At 41.6% G+C, this 22,379-nt stretch overlaps 1 protein-coding gene across 4 annotated transcripts in view; it reads left to right on the forward strand.

The window, feature by feature from the left end:
- The window catches only part of dlc1 (DLC1 Rho GTPase activating protein), a 387,268-nt gene that overhangs the window by 334,434 nt on the left and 30,455 nt on the right, over positions 1–22,379 (forward strand). The window contains exons 1-3 of one of the 4 annotated variants that reach the window (XM_078398150.1): positions 981–1,299; positions 17,852–17,923; positions 21,247–21,328. In XM_078398150.1, the coding sequence (XP_078254276.1) occupies positions 1,287–1,299; positions 17,852–17,923; positions 21,247–21,328 (167 nt within the window). In that variant the 5' untranslated portion in view covers positions 981–1,286. Of the gene's footprint in view, positions 1–980; positions 1,300–8,059; positions 8,106–17,851; positions 17,924–19,982; positions 20,001–21,246; positions 21,329–22,379 lie in introns of those variants that run through there. The other 3 variants (XM_078398159.1, XM_078398141.1, XM_078398168.1) reach the window with 3 other exon arrangements.

Below are 22,379 nucleotides of genomic sequence, written 5' to 3' on the forward strand. Positions count from 1 at the left end.
GATTCACCCACACAACAGAGACTGCTTAAAAAAAATCTCTTTGGTCTTGAAGTACTGGTGACACTCTGAACAGGGCTCTAAGCGTCTATTTAAAAGGATTCTTGTAACCCCGAATGAGCCAGAGACTGAAGCTACAGATGTAACAGGTCTTTATTTAGCACAAGCAGACACACAGGGGGGATCTGATGCCTACTGTGGAATCTATTAGTAGAATCACATTAGAGAATCTCAAAGTACAGCAAGTATTTATACCCTTTAAGCACAAATATAACAGCAGGTAGTTAAGTACAATATTAATACTTACCATTGTATTCATTATTTTGGATTTAGATAAATAGTTCCAAACACTTACATGTTTACAATGGAGCACATCTCAACGAGCAAGAACAATTCTGAATATTCAAACATCTTTGGCGGGGAAAAAATAGTTCAGATGGAGAGTCTAAAAGCTTTTGAGGATAGAAACCAAGGAATGGAGGGATGAGAATTAATTACAGGCAGATGAGGTTGGTTTGGTTTGGCATTATGTTCAGCATGGACATTGGGGCTGAGGAGCCTGTTCTCATATTGTGCTGTTCTGATCTTATTAGATAGCATGCAAAACAAAACTTTCACTGTACCTCGGTACACGTGACAATAAAAACCCAAACCTAACGTTTTGCTTTGATATTCTTTGGTATGTGTATTCATTTTTTGGATTGACTTTTCCCTCAGAATATTGTATCAGTTGTCCTTTGAATGTGTAATAAAATTACTTTTGTTTATTTTTAAATTAAACCTTTTGGGCATTAGTGACTGGCTTGAATCATGCATCCATCTGCGTTTTGGTAAGCTGGAGATTGGATGGATAGAAACGCGGATCTATGTGTGTGTGTGTGTGTAAATTGAGGAGGGAGCTGGTTGCGGATCCCGGGAAGGAGTGGCTACAATGCTGAGACCCAGTAGTGCGCTGAGCGCGGACCGCAGAGATGAGATCAGAGGCGATGTGATCAGAGGCTCCGTGCGATTTTACTCGCAGCTTTATTTAACCAGCTCGGCTAGTCAGTCCACAGCGGCGAATACTTGGACCGAGGATATGGAACTATATCATTTCGTGATAACTCGAGATCTTTAAGCAGCTGCGAAATATCAAAGCCACTGACAGTTTCAAGGACATTTCGCCCTATTCTGGGTTACCAGTTCTCTTTTCGTCAGATGTTGGAGACATCAACATTCTAGCCAACATTCCCGCGCCCCCGGAGTTGCAAAGCTGCTTCAATTCCACCTTGATGTGAAAGCTGGAAAGGATGATTTTGACACGTAAGCATGCAACGGGAGAGTGGGGTTCCGATGCAATAGTCTAATTGACTTAATGGGCTAAATCGCTATCGTTTGACACATCTGAGCTCGCAGGGCGATTGCTGACGGCTGCATCCGTCCTGAATTGCAACCCGTTTGTGTTTTAAGATCTTGTGAAGGCGGTACATTGTTGAAATCTCGTGACATAATCCCAATTTTGGATAGATTTGAATTAGTTTAATAGAAATCGTAACTAGTGGCGACTTATTTCTGGGTGCATTATCACATCACGTTGAAAGCTTTCTCCCTGGCAGGTATTTATTCACAAAATGCTGGAGTAACTCAGCAGTTAGTTAGTTGTTAGCCCAGTCGCGATGCAATGGATAAACTGGGCAACGGGGCACTTGGATTTCCTGTTTTTGAGATTCAGGGTTTTGTTTTCGTGCGGTTTGATGGCAGGGGCCAGTGGAGTTGAGTGTGACCAGGGCGATGTGTTTGGTCTGGTCTGTCCTCATTAAACTCTCCTTCGCAGCCGAACCAGCGCTGAAAGATCTCTGATAAGGAAGCCCTGGATTGCACGTAGTCCTCGTCCGAGCGACCTCCGTAGCCCGGGGACAAATTCATCTGGGATCGTCTTTGCTCCATTCATTCCGGGGGAAGGGGGGGGGGCGGGGGGGCAATTGTTTAATGTTTATTTCTCGGGTTTTTACGCCCAAAATAAACGGCATTGCGACTTGAAGGGGAGAGTTTAATTCATCTGCATGTGTGAAGGTTTGACAGTTTATTAGTGTAAGGGACTGAAATCATAGCTGTAGAAACATACAAAAAGCTGCAGATGCTGGTTTATACCAAAGATAGACACGACTCGCCGGAGTAATTCAGCGGGCCAGGCAGCATCTCTGGAGAAAGGGGATGGGTGACATTTCGGGTCGGGACCTTTGTATCAGACTTTGTATCTTCATCAGTCTGAAGAAGGGTCTCGACCCGAAACGTCACCCATTCCTTCTCTCCCGAGATGCTGCCTGACCTGCTGAGTTACTCCAGCATTTTGTGAATAAATCGATTGGTACCAGCATCTGCAGTTATTTTCTTATAGACTTTGTATCTATCTCTGAAATCTCTGCTGGTGGACCTGGTTATGTTTGGGTGGTGCCAGGACTCTGGAGCCTCCAAGTGTTTTGCTTTGACGTGTGCAAGTCTGGAGGTGCTTCATGTCCCGGTCGCAATTTGCAGCCCCGTGAAGTTGTCGTGTGTGAGTGGGTTGTTTCACTCGGGTTCAGCGCATCAGGCGGCGCTGGGACGCAGCGGATCGTCGGGCCGGACAGCAAGCGGAGGGGGGAGGGGGGGTGTCGGCCCCTTTCATCCCTCGACCCTCCTCCGCCCACCCGGCCCACCCGCCCGGCCCCTGCAGCCAGCTGAGGCACCGCTAGCAGAGGGAGAATCAGATGCAAAAGCAAACAAACAGGCTGGCTGCCTCCCTCCTGCATTGCCTGGCAGGCGCCCACTCTCGCCCCCATGGCCATGGGCATGGCCAGCGTGCATTCCCTCTGGTATCCCGGGCACATTGATCACAATCTGGCTGCAAAGTCGCTTCTGCAGAGAAAATATGTCACCATTAAGTTATACCTTTTACAGTCTTCTTCTTGCGTTTGGGGCAGCAGAAGTAATGAAGCTGCTTCTGCTGTCTGTTTAAGAAAATAACTGCAGATGCTGGTACAAATCGATTTATTCACAAAATGCTAGAGTAACTCAGCAGGTCAGGCAGCATCTCGGGAGAGAAGGAATGGGTGACGTTTCGGGTCGAGACCCTTCGAAGGGTCACCCATTCCTTCTCTCCCGAGATGCTGCCTGACCTGCTGAGTTACTCCAGCATTTTGTGAATAAATCTGTCTGTCTGTCTGTTTGTTGTGGTTCGCCTGTGTTTGCAACCTCTGTGCCCCATTCACACTGTACGCTGTCACATCTTTTAGTTCCATTATATATTTTTTATTGGTAATGCCTCGTGCATGGGAATTCCTGCCCAAAATGCTGCCTTCAACCCTGTTAAGTATAAATAGGCGGCATTGGTGCAAGAGTCCGCATGGGATTGTTGTGAAACGCCCACTTGTTTCAGTGGTCTTTAGACTTCAGAGAAACAGCACGGAAACAGGCCATTCGGCCCACCGAGTCAGCGCCGACTAGCCATCCCCGTTCACTAGCACTATCCTACGCACGAGGGACAAAATACAGTTTTACAGAAGCCAATTAACCTACAAACCTGCACGTCTTTGGAGTGCGGCAGGAAACCTGGGCACCCGGAAAAAAAACCCACACAGAGACGGGGAGAACGTACAAACTCCGTACAGACAGCAACCGTGATCAGGATCGAACCCGGTCTCTGGCGCAACTTTAGTCGTTTGGGCAATAAAATTCAGGTTTTAACTCAGAATGGCAGACAAGTATTTTCCACTCTTAGTTACGTTTTAAAAAAAAAAATCTGTCACCATGATGTGAGCTTCACTGTAGAAACGTGGAACTGGTTTCTTAGCAGAAGGTGAAACATTTAAATTGAGGAGAGGGAAATTCAAATTGGCATCAGTTTAAACATCCTATACATACACGTGAAGTCATTGTGATAAAATCTGTGTTTTCCATATCCCTCAAAACGAAATGATTGTGTGTTTTAAATGAGAAGTGCTCAGTTATGTTAAAAAAATCACATGAAAAAAGACACAAAGTGCTGCAGCAGATGTTGCCTGACCTGCTGGGTTACTCCAGCACTTGTGTTGTTTGTTTTGTAAATTAGCATCTGCAGTTTCTCTAGCTCTTGGATGCATCAGTTCTGATGAAAGATCATCAACCTGAAAAGTTAACTCTACTTTTCTCTCTCGAGAAAAGTTCCTTTACAGACGCTGTCTGACCTACTGAGTATATCCAGTATTTTCTTTTTTATTTCTGATTTCCAGTGTCTTTTTTTTGCATTTCAGTTGTTGATACATTGATTAGGTTTAATTATACAGTTAGTAACAGTGCATTATTACCAGCCCATAATTGAGGTAAGGAGGCACAACAATGGCACAGGGCACAGTTCATAGAAGCACTACATCTCGACTCAGCTACGTGGGTTCAATCCCTATCTTTGGTGCTGTGTGTGTGGAGTTGGCTCCAATTTCGTCCCACATCCCAAAGATGTGCAAGTTGGTCGGTTAATTGGTGGCTGCAAATTGCCTTTGCTGTGAAGGTGATGGGTAGAACCAGGAGAGAGTTGCTGGGAATATGGGGAGAATTAAGTAGATTAGAACAAAATTACTGAATAACTGTACTATACTCTGTTTGATGGGTGGCATGAACTTGATAGCCTAAATTTGGATCTTGTTTCGGTGCTGCATTCCTCTGTAACCATATGGTTCTCTGTGGAACAATTACAGAAAGCAAGTGTAGGAAAGAACTGCAGATGCTGGTTTAAATCGAAGGTAGACACAAAATGCTGAAGTAGCTCAGTGGGTCAGGCAACACCTCTGGAGAGAAGGAATGAAGAAGGGTCTCGACCCGAAACGTCACCCATTCCTTCTCTCCAGAGATGCTGCCTGACCCGCTGAGTTACTCCAGCGTTTTATGTCTACCATAGAAAGAAAGTGATTGCATTAGCATCGCACAGTGATGATAGCATTGGCACATGGATCTGTTCATGATATTTTCTGCCTGTGCCTTCTGTCAGAATGCATTATTATTTTTATCGCCAAAAAGTTTTAAATAAGTGCTAATATGTAATGAAGCTTCCATGTGAAAGTACTGCATTATACATGATTCAGATTAGGGTATGGATAAAATTGCCTTTTTAAAACAAATTGCTTTATACAGTATCTTTCAGAAAGACAATTGAATAAAGATAACAAGCAAACAGATTGTTCAGAGCTGATGTGTATAAATCTGTCACCAGGACAGAAAAGCACCACTGCCTTGTTTGTATTCATTGAGTCCATCTGGCCTACAGCCATTGGAATTCCATAGTGCAGATAATTAGCACTAGCTATCTCCATTATTTCTCTTAAGTTTCTGTAGCCAGTGTCCTCTTTCAGGACTCAGCAGATGGTTGTGGCCTCCTGTAGTCCCCTGACCCCAATATGATAAAAAGAATATTGTGACAGATTAAAGTCCTGCAGATGCAGTTTGAAGTCAGTGGCTGATCACTTGTGTTTGTTCAGGATGCATCTGGTGAATACAGCTTGTAATGGAGAGCTTGTTCTCTACAGGATGGTTCATTCAGCATTGTAAACAGGAGCCTCATGCTTTACTTTTCCCCTTAGCAACAGGAAGCCAGCACAGGAAAGGAGGTAGAGCAAAGATCCTGAATGGCTCCAGACAATATTAAACTCGCCACACAACATGCCAAGCTCATCATGTCTATAAATAATCAGGGGAAAAATAAGAACAGTAACAGTTGATGCCCTCATTCTTCTTGTGTAAACACAAATGTGTTTAGGGTGAAGCTTGAATTAAGCTAATGTCGTTTACTCGACAGTAACAGGGACCCACCTTGTATTGTTTAAGTAGATTCATCTGGTCTATTTTGGTCTTCAGGCTAAACATAGCAGATGCACACACACAAGACATCATTAAACCATGCTGTGTTGAGATGACAATTCTCTTAACTATTCCATGTTTTATACTGCCATACTCTTAAAATCTGCGGGCAAGAAGAACATTATTAGTTGTGGCGATCAATGGATTTTAAGAATGCACTGCCAAGGGTTATGGTGGAGGCAGATATGATAGTTGCCTTTAAGAGACTTTTTGATAGACACATGGATATGCAATGAATGGAGTGATATGGATAAGTGCAGGCGGGAGGGTTGTTCTTGGCATCCTGGTTGGCACAGACATTGTGGGCTGAAGGGCCTGTTCTCGTGCTGGACTGTTCAATGTTCTCTGTGTTCTATGCTATTTGTTGACGGTTGAAAATATAAAAGCAATAATAGTTTTAAACAACATTTTCGATGTTCTTATTTTTTTTTTAAATTTTGGTCACTTGACATATGAATTCTGAGCCACATTATATTTCGCACTGTATTTAATTTTCCATTTCTTTGATTGTTTGTTTTTAAATATATTAAACCTTTCAAAATAAACAAGGTAGAAAAATGAATAACTGATAAAGAAAATTAATGTGATAATTTTCATTTGTACTTAATGGGTGCCTTATGGTTGTTCACCTCAATGCAGTTCTGTGTTAAACAGTTCTGTATCCTCCCTCGACCTTTGCTGAGGTAAACATCAATGTTGCCGTGTGTAAGAAGGAACTGCAGATGCTGGTTTAAACCGAAGCATTGTCGTGTTTGCTTACGTTGATCTTCTCACATGTCAGCACGTTTGACCATCTCAAGAGTCAGGCGCCTTGAATCTCTCTATTGGCAGTAGAGGAGGTGAAGTGCACAAAGGTTAAGGTGTGTAAGAAAATAACTGCAGATGCTGGTACAAATCAAAGGTTGGCTTGGTAAAATTGTAAATTGTCCTTAGTGTGTGTAGGATAGTGTGCGGGGATTACTGGTCGGTGTGGATTCGGTGGGCGGAAGATTTCCTAAGAATAAGAAAATGGTGTGTAAAGGCAGAAATATTTTTAAAGCTATTGATTATTTTTTCCATTCCACTGATCTATCAAGCTTACGCTATTCTGTTATAGCTTATGCTATATATGTTCAACCGGATGGTGCTAAATCTTGGAAATGTCACTCTTTTCCCAGAGACACAGTGGTTCAACTTGAGGATGTTGTGTTTTTAAACAATAGCAGACATTCTTGGCAAACGACACTTCAGTGAATCGTCTGTTCATTTGGAATAACCTGATATCTTTTGTCTGCCACTGTACAAGAACACAATGAGTTGTTGAAACTGTCTGTTGTTAAGTGCAGTATTTATGCCAAACCATTTTCTGTAAATTAATTGTCAGCTTTTTCCACCATTTATTATTTTCTGCTGAGATATGGATTCATCATTTGTGTATAAAACACCCATTTTGTAAATGTGTACTTTAAACATGAAATTAGTGTGAAATAATGCACATTAAAATAGAAATGTGAAAAGGACACTCACATTATCCCCACATTATCAAAAACAAGTTCTTCACTGCATTCGTAACTGCACTCAGGTTAACGGCTCCCAAACGGATCAGAATATTTCCTGTATGTTTCCTTATTTTGGAAATTAAAATAGAACAGCAAGGTCAGAATGAATTTAATATGAGTTAGTACAGAACTTGCCTTGCATAAGTCACACATCTCTTTTTAAAATAAAGGCTTCCCAGGAATAACATGTTTATGTCAAAACAAAATCGTTCAAGTACTCCTGTTCTTAAGTAATGATTGCCACTGAAGGAGAAAAATAAATCACCCACAACATTCAAACAATGCAAAAATCAAAATGATGCTATCTGTTTGGAAATGAAAGTAAGTACCATTGTGGGAATATATTTCAAACTGATCACAATAAAGATCATCCACGTAAAGTATGCCTGTATTTGGCTAACATGCAGGCTAATAGGCACACACTGAAAGTCTTTTAAAAAGAATTCAAATATATATGCAAATTATTGTTTCCTAATAACATATGCTTTAAATTACTTAAAAATAGTTCCAAATTGTGTATTATTCGAAGGGCTTGTATGAAACTGGGTATTTAAAGATAATTTAGTCGTTATTGGATCTAACAATTTTCTATGATTCTAAGAGGCAGATATTGAATTAACAATTTAATTTCTAGAAACAACTTCATATGTCTTGAATAGTCAGATGTCTATCTGGATCAACTGAGAACTTGCTCTCTCGTCTATTTTGTGCCAGCAGATATGCACGGTTAGTATGCTAAATTATGGTCTGGAATAACATTATCTTGGTGATGCTTCTAAATTTATATTGGCAATCAGTGGATTGTTCATCCTTTTGAGATAGGTGCCTTGGTTTATCTTGTACTTTTTAGATAATTGTGACTAAACTGCTTAAGGCCAAACTGGAGTATCTCTGTTTTTACATATACATTCCCCAAATACCCAAAACCACCAGAACCTCTAACATGTCAAAAGATTCATTTTTGAAATTATCTGCATTCTTCCTCATTCTCCAAGCATGCTAACCCAGAGGAATTTGAATCAGTGTACCAAGGCTTATAAATAACATTTCACTTTCGATACCTTTCGATAATTCACACTATCCAGTTTGTGAAATAAATCATTGAGGTTCTGACTGTGCTCTACTGTTAATGTTACTTACCAAAAGACTTGTGCCAAGAATTTAAATATTTACTTTTGTTTTGTTGATTCTTTGACATCTGTATCTTCTTTCATTTGAAAATGTTAACTAAGGAAGTAATAATGCACGAACAGTGGAAACTTTCAAGTATTTCCCATGCAGTAAAATTCACATAAATAAAAATAATTTGAAATTATATACCTCAAGACATCAGAAATGTGTTTAACAATCCATAGATACTTTAGAAGTCAATCACATTTATAATCCAAGATATAAAGCAATTTGTGCACAGCAATGTGCCATAAATAGCAATTAAATGAATGTTTAATTTAATGTTAATATTAATTTAATTTTTAAATGAATGTTAAATTAAATCAATCTATTCTGTCTTATTGATTGAGATTGAGATATAAATATTGAGAAATGAGCTGGATTGGATTCAAGGGATCAAGGGATATGGGGAGAAGGCAGGCACGGGTTACTGATTGTGGATGATCAGCCATGATCACAATGAATGGCTGTGCTGGCTCGAAGGGCCAAATGGCCTCTTCCTGCACCTATTTTCTATGTTTCTATCATTCCTTAAGGATTGGTGCAGAATATTTTGTGCCCGTCTGAAAGGAGAGATCAGACTTCAATTTAATCTCCCATCCTGTGAGACTGTAGTCCCTCAGTCCTGCACTGAAATGCCAGCCCAAATGTTGTCCTGAAGTCACTGGCATGAGCCATGAACACAGTGCCTTCTGATTCAGAGCTGAGAGAGTTCCATTTTGCCAAACCCGAAACTTGTGCTTACTTTCAAAGTAGGTATTTACTAAATAGTTGATTTTTTGTGCGACTTTGTGGTTGTAATTTCACACTTTGAGAAAATATTCAAGCTTTTTTAAACAGGAGGCTGGTTGTTGTTTTGAAGTAGTGTAGCTTTTTGGGCACTGACGCCCAATACAGATTTTCAAACAGTGTAGAAATTTGTCCTAAACCTGTGATGTACGTGTACATTGTATTTCACTTCCTGGGTTCTAGTCCGTGGGATTACGAAAGCAGAGAACAGCCTGCATAACCTTGCACATCATCACTTTTGTGCAGACAAGCAGATGTGAATTTCTAAGGCTTAATCTGTCTCTCCTGACATCTGTTGAGGAATATTTATAAAGCTAGCATTGCATTACCTTATCCAAGTGAACCCTTCTTCTGTGAATCTACTTGTCAGAGACTGGCAAGCTAGTCTACGGAGAACATCACAACTGAGCCTTGTGCCACACAAGCATGTCCTAGCTGAGATCACCTGAGCAGGATCTCAGCAGATTTCTCCCAGTGGAGTACTAGTCATACAGCACGAGAATAGGCTTTCGGCCCAACTTGCTCATGCCGAGCAGGACGCCCCCATCTACATTAGTCCCACCAGCCTGAGTTTGGACCATTCTAAACCTCGTGTAGGAAAGAACAGCAGATGCTGGTTTAAATCGAAGATAGACACAAAATGCTGGAGTAACTCAGCGGGACAGGCAGCGTCTCTGGCGAGAAGGAATCAGTCAGAAGAAGGGTCTCGACCCGAAACGTCACCCATTCTTTCTCTCGAGAGATGCTGCCTGTCCCACTGAGTTACTCCAGCATTTTGTGTCTACTCTCTAAACCTTTCCCAATAGTAGCAAGGCCAGGTCATATTGCAGATACTTCAGACTAATTGACTCAGTCTCATTCAGGATAATGTTTAAGACCTTCCAGTTTGTCTTTACCCATTGTGGCTTTGGAGGAAGCAAAAATTACATTGCAGATAACAATGGAGTTCATGTGGAAACATTCTGAATAAGTAGATTCTAAAATGTGAATCAGTAACCAGCATTTTGATGATAACCACTCTTGGACAAATCCAATTTGAATCTGTCCAGGTGACCATAGACAACAATTGAAGTTATTATAGGTAATCGTGGTACATCCCCAGCTTTCTACATCATGCTCTGCTGTTTTGGTGGAAAAAGAACTTGCATTGCTTTTTAAATGGGATGGCACTATTATCTATGTGATGGAAGGAACTGCAGATGCTCGTTTATACTGATGACAGACACAAAATGCTGGAGTAACTCAATGGGGCAGAGAGCATCTCTGAAGATAAGGGATAGGTGACGTTTCGGGTCGAGACCTTTCTTAAGATCTGAAGAAGGGGCTTGACCCGAAACGTCACCTACTCCTTTTCTCCAGAGATGATGCCTGACCCGTTGAGTTACTCCAGCATTTTGTGTCTATCTCCAGTATTATCTACTGTAATTTAAATCATTTAGAGGATGGATGATAATGCTCTCTGGTGTTAAACAGTTCTGATTGTGTTGACTGTCACAAGTGTTCTAATTAATGTCACACCTAAATTGCATTCTGCTTGAGATACGCAGATTCCCCCTGTTATCCAGAGCAGCCAGGAAGAACTGTTGACAGAAGTTGACTTTGCCTTGATTTTAACCCATTTGTTTGGCATATTGTTGTTACTCTACAATTTGGTACTTGATGTTAATGGCATCATTACAACTAAGAATCCTCTATCCTTCCATCAAACAAAAACGGACCTTCTCCGTTAGAGCAATTAAATGTTAGCATCCTACTGTTAAGATGTTTCAACAGAACCGTGGCCCTGTATTTATTATCTGTGACCGTGAGCAAGGAATCTGTGAGACTTGTTTGCAAAAATCAGACCTGATGACAGGGAAGAGTGAAATGCACTTTCTCCAGAACCAACACGTGGAACAATAACCAACCAAAATGATTTATTTATGTGCATTTCTTGCTTAGTTTCATAACAAAAACTATAATGAAAATAACTAAAATACTTCACCAGCTATGTCACAGGATTATGATAGGAATACATATTTCGTATTTACTCCCATTTGATAATGAATTTCCCCTCTTTTGAGTATGTTGTTTGCGGCTTGGTAACGCATGCCTTTGAGCAAGAAGGCCATGAATTCAACACATTGTCAGGGAGTCGACCACAAAAAGCCAAGGTGACACGTAATATGGTGCCGAGAGAGTGCTGCACTGCCAGAGATACTGTCAATCAGATTTCAGTGTAACCTGTACACCCCATGGCAGAACAGCAGCAATCCTAATCTTTATTTCAGAAAATATCCAAAAAAACGGGTAGTGATCAATGGATAGGGTGTGTAGGAAAGAACTTCAGGTGCTGATTTACCCCAAAGATAGACTCAAAATGCTGGAGTATCCCAGCGGGTCAGGCAGCATCTCTGAAGAAAAAGAATAGGTGACGTTTTGGGTCGAGACCCTTCTTCAGACTCAGAAGAAGGGTCTCAACCCGAAACGTGATCTATTACTTTTATTCAGAGATGCTACCTGACCCGCTGAGTTACTGCAGCATCTTGTGTCTACCTTTAGTGATTGATGGACCTTGCCATGCACAAAGTGGCTTCTGTAATTCCAACATTACAACAGTGACCACTCGTCATTGGTTGGAAAGTGCTTTGGGATGTCCGGACATCATCAAGGAGGCCGTTGAAGCTGAGATTTTATCTCTCATTTCCCTTTCCCCTGACAAGTCTGATGAAGGGTCTCGACCTGAAACGCCACCCATTCCTTCTCTCTAGAGATGCTGCCCGTCCCGCTGAATGACTCCAACTTTTTGTGTGTGTCTATCCTTGGTTTAAACCAGCACCTGTATCATATCATCATATCATATATATACAGCCGGAAACAGGCCTTTTCGGCCCACCAAGTCCGTGCCGCCCAGCGATCCCCGTACATTAACACTATCCTACACCCACTAGGGACAATTTTTACATTTTACCCAGCCAATTAACCTACATACCTGTACGTCTTTGGAGTGTGGGAGGAAACCGAAGATCTCGGAGAAAACCCACGCAGGTCACGGGGAGAACGTACAAACTCCTTACAGTGCAGCACCCGTAGTCAGGATCGAACCTGAGTCTCCGGCGCTGCATTCACTGTAAAGCAGCAACTCTACCACTGCGCTACCGTGCCGCCGCTGTACTGTACTGTAGTTCCTTCCTACACATTTAAAACCTTCAGGTCTATTCCCATCATAATTTCGCAAGGTGGGCATCGACAGTCTAGAAACCCAGCAATGTGAAGAAGCCCTGCTCACATGTATGGATTATGTGGGAAACTTGGAAGGGGCCAATTCATTATCGGACAACGGCGTAGGTCTGGAACTGTCAGGGAAACACATGTTTTGCTCTCAGTTACCAGCAACATAGGATGAGCAGTTGTGTAGTTCCAAACAGTGTGCTGGCCCCTCGGTGAGGAAGGCTGATGCTGATGTTCAGGTCCATGTTGTACGACTCTATGATGCCTATTAAGAGTCCAAACTGGTTTCTGTTAGCTCTTTCTCGAGGGAGGTGAGGCAGTTCTTTCCCAGGATTTGATTCTCACCACCACGGATTCCAAGAGATGTGCCTTAGATGGACTTGTCATTGAAGGACCTTCATCACAGAGTCTACCAATAGCCATGGTCTATTTAATTACTGGGGATTGCATACAACACATCCCCTTCCAAGTTTCCCCACGTAATAGTGTACAAAATCATGAGATGAATAGATTGGGTAGATGCACAGAGTCTTTTGCCCAGAGTAGGGGAATTGAGGACCAGAGGACATAGGTTCAAGGTGAAGCAGAAAAGATTTAATAGGAATCTTGGGGGTATCTTTTTCACACAAAGGGTGGTGGGTGTATGGAACAAGCTGCCAGATGAGGTAGTTGAGGCTGGGACTATCCCAATGTTTAAGAAACATTTAGGTACATGGATAGGACAGGTTTGGAGGGATATGAACCAAGCACAGACAGGTGGGACTAGGTAGCTGAGACATGTTGGCCGGTGTGGGGAAGTTGGGCCGAAGGGCCTGTTTCCACACTGTATCACTCTGTGACTCTATGACTCTATCCACAGATCAGAGTAATTTATTTATGCACTTACTCACATTTTGCTCAATTTCTTAATAAAATTATGTTAGAACTGAAATATTCTACAATGTAATGGGAATACATAATTTTAGGAATACATTTTTCATATTTACTCCCCTTTGATGGTAAATGTCTCAATTTTTGGGTGGGCTGATTGTGTCTGTTAGTTTAGTATCCCTTTTTCCCCAAGGACTGAATTGGCAGTATCAAGAGAGTTAAAATGTTACAGTTGTTCAGCCATTTGACAAGTACCATTATCTCCAGAGCAATGCTTTGAAGAATGTGAGCAGGAGATGTGGTTGAAGTAGGTGGCAAAATGGTCCACTTGCTTTTGTCTAACAAAGTTCAGCATTCTGCTCCTTCTGGGAGGACAAAATGCAGTTAAGGCTGGTTAAAGGCCAGGAATTCATACATAGTTACCACTTGCAATCTTGATTTGACGATGTGTGAAAGTCAGCTACTGTCATTTCTTTGGCAGTACTGCGCATATTCGCTTCAACCCACTGCAGACCATTTCCCTCCGTTTGTGTAGCTGCTACATCCTCCAGTGAAATATTAACTGCTGGAAATGTTGCTTCAGAGTGTTAAATGCATGTTGATTTGTATGTAATTATGGTTTGAACAAATTTAATTGCAGCAGAATAAACCCAAAGAGTTTTACAGTGGAAAGGACAGCACAGTGGTGCAGCTGGTAGGGCTGCTGCCACACAGCGCCAGAGACCTGGGTTTGATCCTTTCTTCAGGCAAAGTTTGCACTTTGTCACGGTGACCGCGTGGGTTTCCTCTGGGTGCTCTGGTTTCCTCCCACATTCCAAAGATGTGCGAGTTTGTAGGATTAATTGGTCTCTTTAAATTGCCTCCTTGTGTGTAGGGGATGGATGAAAAAAATGGATAACTTAGAACTAGAGTGAACAATCGTGTAGCACTGATTGATGGTCAACGTGGACCTGGTGAGCCGAAGAGCCTATTTCCATGCGATATCTCCAAATAAAACAAATTAAACAAATAAAATATGGTTGGAGCAGGCGATCACTCAGGCTAATGCAAAAATCCAACAGTATTACAAAATAACTTCCAATCTATTTATTTTTCCCTTTTATCCTGCAACGATTTCACCCTGCAAAATTGTGATGTAGAATTTGCTGGAGAAATGGAGGAATAAAATTGAACACTAAGAGCTTTTACTATTCCAAGAAATTGGTGAAATAATTCGAACAGTTGTGCAATTATTAGGAATGCTGAGCATTTGAAACTGTAAATGCGGCATTGGCAACATACTGGGGATAAAGAATATATTAAAATAATTCCCAATACAGCAAATCAATGGTGTCTCAATGTTCTGGCTCCCAGTGGATTTAAACTGGAAGTGTATGGTGCTTCTTATTAGACATTCCATTGCAAGGAGACTAGCACTGCCAAAGGATTATGCACGGGATTAGTGATTTAAATCCTAACGTGCTGACCGTCAGTGCTGGTTACTGCCTTGACAAGGAAGTTTCTCTAATCTGTGAAAGGACCATTGGGGTTTTCGTATAACTCTGGAGATTACAAATCTCCAATCATGATACTATAATGGTATGCTGCAGCAGTATTGGACTTCAGCATCTATATACTAAAACTCGTTTGTTTGTTTATTTGTGACTGAACTACAGCCAAAATGGTACACGATAGCTTGACAATTTTAGGCCCACCTTACTCACTGTTGTCGCTTTAATGGTAATGCAAGTAGTTTCATTGAATTTGGTGTTATTCACATTTTAAAGTTTAACTCTATCTCCTAGGGAGGGAGGTGGGGGGGGGGGGGAGGAGGGTGGATAAGGGGGGTTGAAGGGGAAGTGGGGAGGGGGGTGGGAGAGGGTGCTGCACCAATGCAGGAGAGATTTGGGCCCAACGGGTCCACTTGGTCTAGTGGCATTATAAACCTCGGAGCACACACAACAATCGTTTACTCTGTTTGTGTCAACCGTTTTTGCTCAGCAAGGTGGTAAACATGGGGTGCCTGTTCAATTTCAGGACCCTAGTTTAAGTCTGCCACAGATGAGTGCAGACTGGTTTTGTTTATACTGCCTCTAAAGCGTTGCAACAACCAACAATAATTTTTTTTCCGTTCACCACTTTAAGCACGTGTTTTACTTATGAGCAGATTTACCAATATAGAAAAAAAACATATCTATATTGATAAAGCGCTATCGCTGTCCAGTAGGTAACATTGCAATCAGTTTTCCCACAGCAAGATCAATTGAACAAATAATAATTGAAAAAATAATGTTTCAATGCAGTTCTTTGAAGCAAAATACCAAGGAGAGTAGTGTCGATTTTTAAATCTTTGTTCATGTATTTTGTTTAGGGATTTGATTTATCAACGTATCTCAAAGGTTTCTTTAATATTGTTTTAATGTGTCAATTTAGATTATCTATTCAAATTTAGAGTCAAATTCAATTACAACTGTTTGGCTGAGCCTTAAGAGTGTTACCCAAGGAGGCAGGCTGGCATTTAGTGCAAATAAGTACACTGAGCAAATTATTGTCTAAAGCGGATTAACTTGGATCTGGTGTTTTATGGGCGCCAGTCCTCGGGAGGGGGGGGGTGCGCATTTATTAAAGTTTATTAAGTTAATTGATTTCAAAATGCAACAAAACCTGATCAATCGAGACCGCAGGGGAATGGTGAGTAGGGTGGGTGTAAAATTGGTGCGCTATCGTGTACCATTTTGGCTGTATTTCGGGAATAAATCTATCCACAAACCCACAGATATACAAAATTAGAGTTTTAGTTATATAATATATATATATATATACACACACACACACTAGACTGAGATGGACCCATTGGGTCCAAATCTCTTCTGTGGGCCTCTCCTGGGGCAACCCTCCCCCAACTGATAATTCTGCGGGCCCGGCAACTCTCTCCAACTGACGAAGCCTGTTGCCGGGCGGGGAGTGTCCCCGGTGTCATGGGCGGGCCAGGGAAGGGGAGAGGGTGCCACTCACCTTGGCCCCATGTCTCCCCTCCCCCCACTCACTCACCCACTCCACCCCCCCCCCTCAACCCCCCTTAAAACTCCCCAGAACCTCTCCTGCATTGGTCTAGCACCCTCCCTTCCCTCACTCCCTCTCCCTTCCACTCTCCATTCCACTCCCCCAACCCCCACTCCCCACCTCCCCCTCACCTCCTCCAACTCTCACCCACTCCCCCCATCCCCACTCCCGCACTCCCCCCCACCCCCACTCCCCCCATCCCCCCTCCCAATGGTACACACGAAGGAAGATACTGTAGGGAACACCGGGAAACTTAACAGGGCAAGCAATGGGTTTAACTTTAAAATCTCTAAGTTAACAAATAAATCTCTCTAACTTGAAAAGTATAAGAGCAGTTTGAATGAAACTTGAATGAATGTGTGCCGAGGACACTGGTGAGTAAGGTGGGCCTAAAATTGTATGGGTCATGTACTGTGTTTTTGTGGATAAGAAGAGTACAAATGGAGGAAGAAGCGTAGGGAACACAGGGAGCAAACAAACAAGATATAGATAGATAGATAATGCAAATTGAGTCCCTCTAGATATAGAGCAAAACACACAGTGCTGGTGGAGCTCAGTGGGTCAGGCCGCATTTATGGAGGGAATGGACAATGGAGGGCATGAACAGACGATGCTTCGGGTCAGGTTTGAAGTCTGAACATTCCTTCTACTGATACTGCCTGACCCGCTGAGTTCCTCCACTTTGTGTTTTGCTCAAGATTCCAGCATCTTCTGTTCCTTGTAACTCGACCTCTAGTTATATTTTGTTCTTCAGTTGGCAATGAAAGCATGCAATCATTGTTAAACCGGCCTTCAAGCAGATTTTGTCCTGAAATTGATAGGACTCCATTAATCTTACTTTTAACGTGTGCACAAGCTATACTTTTCCAACTGTGCCATAATCCAATGTTACCCGTTGCATCTTTCTTCACAACTCTTGGATGACTTTCACTTTCCTAGTTAATCTAATCTCTTCACTTTCTAAAATCTACTCACTCATCCAAACCTGGCTTCTTGCACACCTCTGATTTTGTTTGCCTCACTACTACCTGTCGTGGCTTTAAATCCCCAGGTGTTAAATCCAAGCATGTCCCTTATGTATCTATACACTGCAAATAGATCGATTGTAATCATGCTTTCTGCTGACTGGTTAGCAGGCAACAAAAGCTTTTCACTGTACATGTGACAATAAACTAAACTAAACTCAAAGTTCTTCTCGGAACCTCTCCACGTCTTCCTCTCTCTTTCTTTATGATGCTTCTTAAGCATCAAACTTTGTCTGTCAAACTTTTGGAAAAAAACATTCCATGAAACGCTTTCGAACAATTCGCTAAAATATAAATGCAAGTTGTTGCTTATTGTTGATGCTGAACAACTAACTGTGGAATCTTTGATTTTTTTTCGTCCTTTAGAGATTGAGGCCAAGGAGGCGTGTGATTGGCTGCGGGCTGCAGGATTTCCACAATATGCCCAATTGTATGAAGGTGAGGCAAAGTACAAGTATAAATGTTATTGAAGTTAATAAAGTTCAGTAAAGGTCAGTCTGAAGAAGGCTCTTGATCCGAAGCATCACCAATCCATGTTCTTCACAAGAGCAAAAGTTATAGGAGTAGAATTAGGCCATTTGGCCCATCGAGTCTACTCCGCCATTCAATCATGGCTGATCTCTGCCACCTAATCCCATTTTCCTGCCTACTCCCCATAACCCTTAACACCCGTTCTAATCAAGAACACGTCTATCTCTGCCTTAAAATTTCTCGAGAGTTGCTGCCCGACCTGCTGAATTACTCCAGCACTTTGGGCCTTTTAAAGTGCACTGTTGGATTAAAGCTGCTCTGGAAAATATAATCCTTTTGACCCATGTGGTAACTTCTACATTTATGCCTTAAAGACATAAGGTTTCTCATTTTACAAGAAACATTGCTCCTCCATTATAATTCATGCCATATCAAAATTATTTCTGCATATTCATAGCAAATTACTTCATTGCCCGAGGAAACTATGCTTTGGAGCACATATTTAAAAATTGTACTGAATGTTATTCGATACCAGCAGTTCAAAGTGGTAAAGATAGATTTTTAATCTTGGTTTTAATGAACCTTTGTACTTGTGAAATGTATTTATGACCAATCAAACGAAAGCAGGATTTGAACAAAAGTGGGGTGGGACAGATTTGGCCATCTTATGATGCTTTATGTTACCAAATTTACTCACTAGGGAAAAATTCCTGGGAAAATATTTGAGGTTTAGAGATACAGCGTTGGCCCAAGCCGATCATTGTTCACTTGTACACTAGTTCTATGTTATCTCACTTTTACATCCTACACATTAGGGGCAATTTACAGAAGCCAATTAACCTACAAACCTGTACGTCTTTGGAATGTGGGAGAAACGGGAGCACCTGGGGAAAATCCATACAGTCACAGGGAGATCATGCAAACTCTGCACAGACAGCACCCGTAGTCAGGTCAAACCTAGGTCTCTGAGGCTATGAGACAGCAGCTCTCCCACCTAAGCGATCATGCTGCCATAATTTACATATTTAAGTAATTCCAAACAATAAATACATTGTACACATAAGACACCACAGATGCTAGAATCTTGAGCGATATACAAAGTGCTGAAAGAACCCAATGGTTCAGGCAGCTTCTGAGGAGGGAATGGGCAAATGATGTTCCGGGTCCCAACCCAAAATGTGTCCTGTCTGTGCCCTCTAGAGATGCTGCCTGGCCTGCTGAGTTTCTCCAGCACTTAGTGTTTTAATCAATATATTTGTGTATTGTTATCATTCGTTTATTTAGAGTGCACGCTACATTATTTTATTATTTCACTGATTGTGTGCAAAGGAGATATGTTAGGGCAAGTATATTCCGTGGGAGCTCTTTCCACGCTGAGTCCTGTGTTATTAAGCTGCAAGGATTGAAAACCCCAGACCCAAGGTCATCCCAGTAGAAGGTATAGTGGCCCTTTGTTTTGTCCATGCTGCATCCTTTAGTGCAGCCTCCTGTAGAGGTGAGGGTACAACTGCCCTGTAAGAATGGCACAAGGTGGCCCTTCTTCCACACCATACTGGGGTCTGATGTACATATGCAGCAACAAAACACTTTATCAGATGGTGTCAACCATTCGGTCAGATAAATGCCCAATCCGCGCCATTATCCCCTCTCTTAGAATTCCAAGCACAACATCTGAGCCGAACATTTCCTCAGGCATTGTGGTTGAAGTTTAGAGATACGACCTCTACGCTCTACCGAGTCCACGCCAACTGGCGATCCCCATACACTAACACTATCCTACACACTTGGGACGATTTGTGTTTTTTTTTTTGCCAAAGCCAATTCACCTACAAACTTGTACGTCTTTGGGGAGTGGGGAGAAACCGGAGTACCCGGGGAAAACCTATGCGGTCGCGGGGAGACTGTACACACTCCATACTGACAGCATCCGTAGTCAAGATCGAACCCTGTTCTCTGGTGCTGTAAGGCAGCAGCTCTACTGCAGTGCCACCGTGCCGCTCCGTTTGAAGGAATTCCACCTCCAGAGGTTCTCCACGTGGGAGAGGTGAGGAGAAGCATTCCTACTTCCCACAATATCCTGTGTTTGTTTGGTAAGATCCACCACAATCATATGACTTCCCAACTTCCGAAGTCCGATCAGACACTCAGCTACTGAAAAGCCAAATTATGTTTTTTGGAGAGGACAATAGGGAAAATTATCAGAACTATTTTGCGTGCACATTTTGGATTGGAATGGATTCCAATTGAACTGCTTATAAGTAAAAACAAAGGGGGTTTGCACTAGAACCATATTCGATAATGAATGTTGTAAAACGATGCCCCTGCTACTTGCCAGGAAAACTAGAAAACTCCATAGATGTCACAAGTGCCAATACATTCTTGTGGCCATCGTTAGTCCTTGTGCAGTGTCCTTGGAAGCTATCTTCATACATGTGTAAAGAACACATCCGAATTATTCTAAAAGATAATATACTGATTATAAAAGAAACAAGATTAGTTTTGGTGAATTAGAATATTCCACAGTGCAGAAAATCCCTATTTTTGTTTCTCGTGCAGTTTTTTGTTGTCTACACTGTTAGTTTTCAGTCTTTCTGAACCTTGATTGATTGATACTTTATTATCAGATGTGATACGTCACAGTGACATTCTTTATTCTGCATACCATATACAAAGTATGCAAAGAGTAGCCATGTAAAGTTACACGCGTTCAATGTATTCCCCAATTGTCCTTCTTTGTTCTCTCAGTAGCCCACCTACATTGGGTCCCAACGACCCTACAAGACAATAAATGATCGCATAATAAGTATAAGCGTATCCTGTGTAATTATGAAAAGAATAGGTACGAAACATGCCACTGAGAATTCTTTTGCATTCAATGTTCAGCATGTAACTGCTGGGCCGAAGGGCCTGTTTCCATGCTGTATCTCTGAACTAAAGAACTACACTAAACCACTTACTGAAAACGGAATCATGTTTACCCCACTGATAACTTAAATGTAAAGAATTTACTGAGAAGTAAGGCAAGGTGCAGAGTTGATAGAAAATTATGAAAAGCAATTTTCTTTAAGTTATTTTTAAGATATTTTTTTTAATATCCTGTCTTCACATAATTACTTCCTTGAAAGAAATACATTTTGTTCAAGTTTTACAGGAATGTAGTTATTTTTCTACTTTGTAAGATTCAGAACAAGAGACAATTTTGTTTCATGAAAGAAAGCTGGCTCTGTTTGATTTGAACTGTTCTTTGATGCAACTGTTCTTTAATGCAACTGTTTTTGACCGCACAACAGATTTGCTGTTTCCCATTGATATTTCATCAGTGAAGAGGGACCATGATTTCCTGGACCGAGATGCAATTGAATCTCTCTGCAGGTAAGCGCCAATTCTTGGAACCACTCTGGTTCAAAGTGTGATAGGCTCCTTCCTGATATATGAAATCTACCCTTTAATCTACTCCATTCCATAGCCTACCCCACCATTCTGTTGTATATCAACAAATACTGATACTTAAACCATACTTGTCTCTTGATCTCCAGCCCCAACTTAAAAACAAAGGTTGATCTCTGATGATTATATGGAGCCATTAACTGTGGACGGGAGTGGTTGATATGAGTAAAACAGTTGTCTAATAAGAGTCACAAGGGATGTCTCTAGACTGGTCTGTCTATTAACCTTTCCCAAGTTGTACGGGAAGAATGGCATATTTCCAGGGTTGCATGGTGAAAGCAAAATAGTTAACGTATATGATAAGAGATTCTTTTATTTAAAAATGAGAGAATTATTTACACTGATGAATCCCTGCTTGAAAATTAAGAACTATGCTTTTGAATAATTGGTTCCATGAAAAGATTAGCCGAACAGATCCCAAAGATGAAACACTTAGATACTTTGTAACATTCTGCAAGAGAAAATGGGTGTAGTTGATAAGGGATTAAATCTGTACATGTTCACCTGGCTCTGACGAGATTGGGCCTCGTTGGAGCAAAGCCTTCTGTTTTGTTTATCTCCCATGCTGCCGCCTCCATCACTGTAGCTACTTGGCTTATCTGTTGCAGCTGTCAGCAGATTTGTGTGGACATCAATGCTCAACAAAATCATCATCAAAGGCATTCTTATCGTGCAGATTGCTCATATTTTTGTTTCCCACATCAAAGCAATCGGGCCTCCCGAGGAGTGTGATTGCACAGAACAAGGAGACAATCGGCACAAGTCAGGGAAAAGGGATTGCTTCTCATTTTCACTGCATTAAAAGGAACGCTTAGTATCCCAGTGGCAGGGAGCATTTGATACTCCGCTCCTCACCTGAAATAGGACCTCATCTAAAAATATATAATGAGGCTACAAATCATATATAGAAGCTGATAGGATGCAGCTGGAACTATTTGAAAGTGAGATGATCCACAACAGGTCTACACATCTGGAA

Source organism: Rhinoraja longicauda, chromosome 1 (assembly GCF_053455715.1).
Source record: "Rhinoraja longicauda isolate Sanriku21f chromosome 1, sRhiLon1.1, whole genome shotgun sequence".
Taxonomy (NCBI): Eukaryota; Metazoa; Chordata; class Chondrichthyes; order Rajiformes; family Arhynchobatidae; genus Rhinoraja; species Rhinoraja longicauda.